A 7,058-nucleotide genomic window follows, 5' to 3' on the forward strand; every position below is an offset into this window, starting at 1 on the left:
GGTAGATCTCATTCATGGACTTGATTCTTATGTCTTTGACAAAGCTGTTCAGCTTGGTGACAGAAATCCACTCCTCTGGCTTAGCCTCCATGAGCACTGTGGCTAAGGCCTGTTCCTAGAAGAAATTCCTTGGCTTCCCCAGCCTGACTCGTGGTGAGAATTACAGGTGTGTGACTTCACACTCGTCACAACTGGTTCTATTTCCCCCATCCTCACAAATTGATTTGTTTTAAACTCCTGAGTTGATAGCTTGTTATTTTTTCCACTGAATACTTTCCGTATTTAATCTGGCTTTATCTGTTTTTAGAGTTGTTGTGTTAATACCAACGTTTCAAGTTGAGATGATAGCAACTGAGTGTGTATATAGTCCTGAGTCTTACCACTGCATCCCTGAATTTCTAGCCCATTGTCTTCAGTCCTTTGAGGAGGTAAGTCTTCTCTAGGTTAACATAATCAGTGAAAACCATCTTACACGTTTTCCTATCAGTATTGGTTACTTGGGACTATTAAATATGACCCAGAATGGTAGGTCCTTGGATTGTCAAAAAGGTCATCTTTTCTGGTGGCCAGTTACCCTAAAGGGCTCATTTCTGTTAGACAAATGATTTCTCCACATCATTTACTTGCAGTTACTTCCATGCTATGTGCCTGGGTGGGTGGCCAGGAGATATATCTTTTAAATAGAGGTATAAGCCGCTTCATACTCTCAGGTCCCTGCCTGTAACTACTCTCTTGGATTCTAAGGAACCAGTGTTCCTCTTGTCCAGATCCACTTAGTTGTCTTTTCCCAGACTCACTCTCGTATTCCTGGTTGCTTCCTGCAGTAGTACACACACATTTTGCTTTGTGCCCTATAAGCAGATAAACCTGGTAAAGCCACCAAAGTGTTCGGGAAGTCCCCTGCTGGGAAGGTGCCATTTTATCTACCTGCTATCCTCTGCTGGGAAGGTGCCATTTTATCTACCTGCTATATCACTTCTCTCAGTCTTTTGTCTCTTCCTGTTCTATACCGCTAGAAACCCTTTCTTCATCCCAGCACTTGGGAGGCAGAGGCAGGTGGATTTCTGAGTTTGAGAGTTCGAGGCTAGCCTGGTCTACAGAGTAAGTTCCAGGACAGCCAGGGCTACACAGAGAAACCCTGTCTCGAAAAACCAATAAAAAAAAAAAAAAGAAACCCTTTCTTCACATAGTTTCCCATCTATTTTCATGATTTTTTTTATCTATTATCTATCTATCTATCTATCTATCTATCTATCTATCTTTCTAAATCTGTATTTACATATGTTCATAAATGTTTGATTAAAGCTTTCTCTTCTATGATAATGGAGGTATGTATTTTTGTGGTTGACTTTACTTGGTTAATGAGTTTTCCATGGAGATGATCCTTGACAATTGAACAATTGAAAAATGTGTCATTATTTCAGAGAGACTTTTTTTTAGGGAGGTTGGTTGCAGTTTGTTAGTAGCTATGGTCAAAGAAGAAACTACAGGGAAGAAATTATATTTCAGTAATCTCTTTCTCCTTTCTCCTTCTTGCTTCCCTATTTACTGTTAGGGGATGAAAGGGGGGGGGGGGTAAAGGGTGGGAAAAAGGAGAACCCACAAAGTAGAAAAGACCAGCTACACATAACCTAAGATGGCTTCAGTTTGGAGATCCTTCTGGTTCTGCCTCTGAGTCCTAGAATTACAGGCTTGTACCACTATGCTTCGATGAGTCTTCTTTTTTTAAAAAAAAAAAATATTAATCATTTTATTTGTTGTCTCCCCTTCACAAACCCCCTCACTTCTTCCCCTATCCCTCCCCTCTTTGCCTCCTAAGAGGGTGCTTTCCAACCCACCCACCCACTCCTCCCACTCCCCCGTTACCCGTCTAGCATTAATTAACGGAATTAGAAAATATCCTGAGTGAGATCTTGTTTCTTTTAAAAGATTTATTTATTTTTAATTTTATTTTTGTATATGAATGCTTCATTCCCATGTATGTCTTGTACCATATATGTGCACTGTCATCAGGGGTCAGAAGAGGGTGTCAGATCCTTTGGGATTGGAGTTACACATTGTTTCAAATCACCACTTGGGTGCTGGAATCCAACCTGTGTCCTCTGAAAGAGCAACCAATGCTCTTAACTGCTGAGTCATGGCTCCAGCCAAGACTTGTCTCAACAGGATTGATCTGTAATACAGTATAAATATTTAGGTAATAAGTAATAACTCAGGAATATTGGAAGGGAGCGTGTTATCCATGTGAAAGTTTAGAAGTGACCCAGACATTGAGCTGTTTAAGGCATATTAAAATAGGAGGTTTCACTTGTGTGTGTCTTTTATTCGAGAACCCAGAACATTGGAGTAGGTAGTAAGTAGTGCTGCTGCCACCACTGGGACCATTTGAGTAGAGTTATTTGGGGTCAACAACATAATACAATAGTATTACTTAATTTCAGATATCTTAATGAAGTCATTTGTGCCAGTAACACTCTTTATAGCAAAAGGAAAATATGATTTTGGGGAGGAGAAACTCCCTTGTAGTTCTTGTCTCCATTAGTCGTTTTGAGACAGTCTGTATGTAGCCTTTTGGCTAGCTTGGAGCTTGCTGTGTACATGATAATATTGGCTTCTGACTCACAGAGATCCTTCTGCCTCTGCCTTCAGTCTTCATAAATCTTGAAGAATTGCTATCTTCTAAGAGCTTGACAACTTTGAAAAGTACAGGCCAGTAATTTTGTAAATTCTCCCTCAATAATGGTTATGTCTGCTGCCCTACAAAATTAAATTGATATATACAATTTGGGTACTAGCAATTTTACAAAGCTGAGTAGTGTTTTTCCTAGCACTACTGGCAGCCCCATGATGTCCATTTCTTTTCACTTGCTTGCCCACCTTGCATTAATTACTTCCAAGCCGATGGAAAGTCGCTATGCTCTTGCCTCAGGCTCTCAAGTGTTGGAATTATATCTGTGTAAGCCTCAGCCTGGTTCACTTGTGTTATTTCTGAGATAATTTAGCTTTTTTCCCCAGTAGTGAGGTACCAAACCAGAGCCTGGTTCAAGGTAGGCAAGTGCTCTAGACCCAAGCTAAAGTTCTAACCCTGGTGGAATTTATTTTCACCAACATAGGATGATATCTTTCATATTTTCCTACAGTAATATTTTCCCTTTGTAATAAATATTTTGTGGAGAGATTATAACACCGTAAATACCGTTTCTCGGCATACTAATGCTCTCTAATTTGACAGGTAAAGTAAGGAGTTAGGATTTTAGGGAGCCTGCGTTAACCAGCTTTTATCCATTATGTTAGTATAATGGATACTTGGCGTGCCAAGCATTATAGCCCTATCCGTATTAGTTTCTATTCAGTAGTTAATTGAGATATTTGTTATCTCATGTTCCCCTTTTCCAGAAGCTCATGTCATGGCTTACAGTTCCAGCATCTGCCAATGCCTAACATACAGAGAGCTTGAAAAATTACGCGTTTGAATTAGTGGCTTGAGGTAGATATTACGGGAGATTATAAAGGCCACAGCGGTCCGGGAGGTTTTGTTGTTGTTGTTGTTGTTTTGTTTTAATGTGTATATCTTCTAAAGAGAAGTAGGGGTGAGACCCCTGGGCCCGCCTCCTCTTTGTCGGTTTCGGTTGGGTGGGGAGGTAGGTGGGGCGGGAAATCTAAAACCGAACTCGCAGCTTCCGTCACTCCGCGTGGGCGGTGCTCCCCTTTGACCCCTCGCTAGCTCGCTACACATCCGGGCCACTGTTACTAGCGAGGGGAAGATGGCGGCCGCGGCTGTGGTGGTTCCTGCAGAGTGGATAAAGAACTGGGAGAAATCAGGGAGAGGCGAATTGTGAGTGTTCCGGCTGAGGGAAGGGGCCGGGCGCCCTGAGGTCGGGGCGCTGGGCGCCTTCGGAAGTGGGGTTCAGGGGCCGGGGGCCGCAGCGCCCCCTCCCCCACCCGGGCGGCGATTGAGGATGGTCGGTTGGTCAGGAGTTTCGAACTGTCGGAGGAGCGGAGACGGTTGCCGCCGCCGCCGAATGTGTCCCTTCCCCCGAGCTCCCCGAAAGCCCTGTGGTCCCCGGGAGCCCCGCTTCCTTTTGGTCTCTCAGCAGAACTTCCGTCTTGTCCCCTCAGGTCCCCCTGTGCCCTGTCTCTTTTTGTCTGTCTCGCTCGCTCGGTTTGCCTCAGCTCCCCCGGCTCCCTTTCTCTCCGTGGGTTCGCAGCCGGGGCCGGTTGGGTCCACACTTGCCATATCTCTGCCCTGTCCCGTTTTCCCCCCTCACTCTGGACTGAAGGCGACTCCCGCAGTTTGGCGCCCGGCCCTCTCCTGTGCCCGAAGTCTTAGGAGGGCGAACTGTCCCGAACTCTCTCCGGTCCTCTTCGCCAGTGGCAGAGGAGCACGGGGCGTCGGGGACAGCCAGGCTTGGCACCTCTGCTCTCTCAGGGAGCGTCAGCTTGCGCTGCCCTGGCCCTGCAGTCCTCGGGAAACTGTGGCAGGGATTGCCGCTTTTAGCCAAGTCCCTACCGGCGTGCCACCTCAGAGTGGTTTCGGGATAGGATTCAACTTTTCCTGGTAAAATGTTTAGGAAACCCCATTTTGGCCTGAGAGTGCAGCTAGTGCTTGCCCTCCTCGAAGCTTTTCTAGTACTTTAGGATGTTCTGTTTCCTTTAAGTCGTAAACTTATTTTGGACCTCTCTCCGGGAATTTCCTACAGTAGCGGTTTTCTCGCCTCCAATAGCCACCCTACCCCCCACCCCCTCTCCGTTTAAGTGGCAAAACTAACCACTGATTTGAAAAAAAAAAAAGTTCTAATTTCTTCTCCTGAGTCGCTCTGGAAGCTTAGCAGTCAATCCTGTGTGAGATTAACTCTCCTTAGCTGCTTGAGTTGTCTTCCCTCCACACTCCTACACTGTAGACCAGTATCAGGTTCCCAGTTGCTCGCGGGAAGATAGGAATCTTTGAAACTTTGTTACTTCAAAGCAACTAGTTACACCAATTGCAGGATCATGCTCTTGTAACAAGACTTACTCCCCCACAGACAACTCCCTTTGCTGGTCTCTGAAACAGCGTGAGTCCTAGAATTGGATTGTCTGAGTAAGTGGCTAGCTTAGCCCACTTAGCTAGCTGAGTGACCTTGGATAAATTCTTAACCATTTGGACCCTTTCCCCTTGAGTAAGTTGGGAATAATAGCGCTCTACTCAAAGGGTTGTTGTGAAAAGTAAATGTCTGTAAAGCACTTGACTTATAGTAAGGGTTCGAGTGATAGCTATTAAAAGTAATATTATTCCAGCTTTTCGATATTTAAACTTCTCAGGACAGCTCTTGCATATGGCAGGCTCTACCTCTTTGCTTAGCAATTAATTGGCCCCTGACGTGATGCATATTTACTTTTGTAAGCTAATGAATTGAGAGGCTCTAGAAGAAAAGGGATGGCATCTCATTTCTCTTTGGTACAACATGTCCTCCAGCATATACATATAGGACCTTAGTGTTTTTTGTTAATTCACAGGTGTGTGTCACATATAAGATAAGCATTCGTTTTTAATTTTTATGTGCTGTTTAACAGATACCTATCAGGTGTCCTGAGTACTGAGAAGGAAGGATGGGAAGCAACTCAGCTAAACCATTCCAGATTTGAGGGTGATCCTCCCCAAACATTTTAGTTCATTATTTAGCATCTAAAGCCTATTCATTTATGAACTGTCATGTTTGTGGGGTGCTCAGCTTCCTTCTTCTGGGTGGATTTCACTCTGTGTATGTGTGTGTTGGGGGGGGGGTTAGCATGTGCTCCATCAGTGAGCAACGTCCACAGGCCTAGCTGGTTTCTTTAAACAGTTTAATGTTTTTACTTCCACCTTAGAATGAGTATTAGGAATAGGGGAAGGAGCCCTGCCTAACTTCTGACTGGCAATAGGTGAAGAAAAACTAAGTGATGTCTGAAGCCAAGAATATAAAGTGGAATTTGGAGTTTATATATGTTTACATGATCCATGCTATGTACCTTTAAAAGAGCTACATAAAACTGTACTTAGGATTTTCATGTGTGTATTTATTGTATAGCTTGTGGAATGTGGTTTGAATTACAATAGATCCAAATTAGTGTGACAGTTTAATGATTATATAAATATACATAATTTCTGTTACTATATTAAGTGAACTTACCTTTTTTTGAGACAATAACCTTGAATTTATAACCATCTAGGTGCTAAGATTATAGGCATGTCCCACTATACTAGCTGAGCATTTAAAGTTGGATGGCACAGCTTGGTGTGGTGGCTCACACCTGTAATCCTAGCACCTGGGAGGATGAGGAAGGAGTCCCAGGAGTTTGAAGTCAGCTGGGGCTACACAGTTAAATTTTGTTTGAAACAAAACAGTAAAAGGCAAAAGAAAATGAAAAACCACAAGGGTTTGAGAGATGCCTAGGCTGGGGAGTTAGGAGCATTTACTGATTTCAATTCTTGGGACCAACATCTGATGGCTTATGATCTCCTGTAACTCTAGCTCCAGGGGATCTAAAACCTCTGGTCTCACAGCCCTGTACACACACACACACACACACACACACACACACACACACACACACCAAACACACATACCAAACACATACATACATACATTTAAAAAATCCAAAAACTGAAACTATTTTTTTTTTTTTTTGGTTTTTTCGAGACAGGGTTTCTCTGTGTAGCCCTGGCTGTCCTGGAACTCACTCTGTAGACCAGGCTGGCCTCGAACTCAGAGATCCACCTGCCTCTCTGCCTCCCAAGTGCTGGGATTAAAGGCGAGTGCACTACTACCGCCCAGCGAAGCTATTTAATATAATGAAATATTCTAAGTTTTGCCTTACTGGTGAATGAATCTAGAGGCATTTTACATGCTAAGCAGGTACTATTACTGAACTATATCTTCAGCCCTTACAAAATTATTTACATTAGCAAACAAAGTAATACATTTCATTTTGGCATTTTCACACACGTGTCATAGTTTACTTTTCTGGCTTCCTCTCTACTGCTTTCCTTTACCCACTTCTTGCTGGCCCCTTTCTTCTAACTAGTGTTGCCATTGTCT

At 43.6% G+C, this 7,058-nt stretch overlaps 1 protein-coding gene across 2 annotated transcripts in view; it reads left to right on the plus strand.

The window, feature by feature from the left end:
* Positions 1–3,750: 3,750 nt before the first annotated feature.
* The window catches only part of Thoc2 (THO complex 2), a 112,931-nt gene continuing 109,623 nt past the window's right edge, over positions 3,751–7,058 (plus strand). For both annotated transcript variants that reach the window (XM_028784333.1, XM_028784757.1), the window contains exon 1: positions 3,751–3,835. In XM_028784333.1, coding sequence (XP_028640166.1) covers positions 3,765–3,835 — 71 coding nt within the window. In that variant the 5' untranslated portion in view covers positions 3,751–3,764. The remainder of the gene's footprint in view (positions 3,836–7,058) is intronic.

Source organism: Grammomys surdaster, unplaced genomic scaffold, assembly GCF_004785775.1.
Source record: "Grammomys surdaster isolate TR1022 unplaced genomic scaffold, NIH_TR_1.0 60, whole genome shotgun sequence".
Classification (NCBI taxonomy): Eukaryota; Metazoa; Chordata; class Mammalia; order Rodentia; family Muridae; genus Grammomys; species Grammomys surdaster.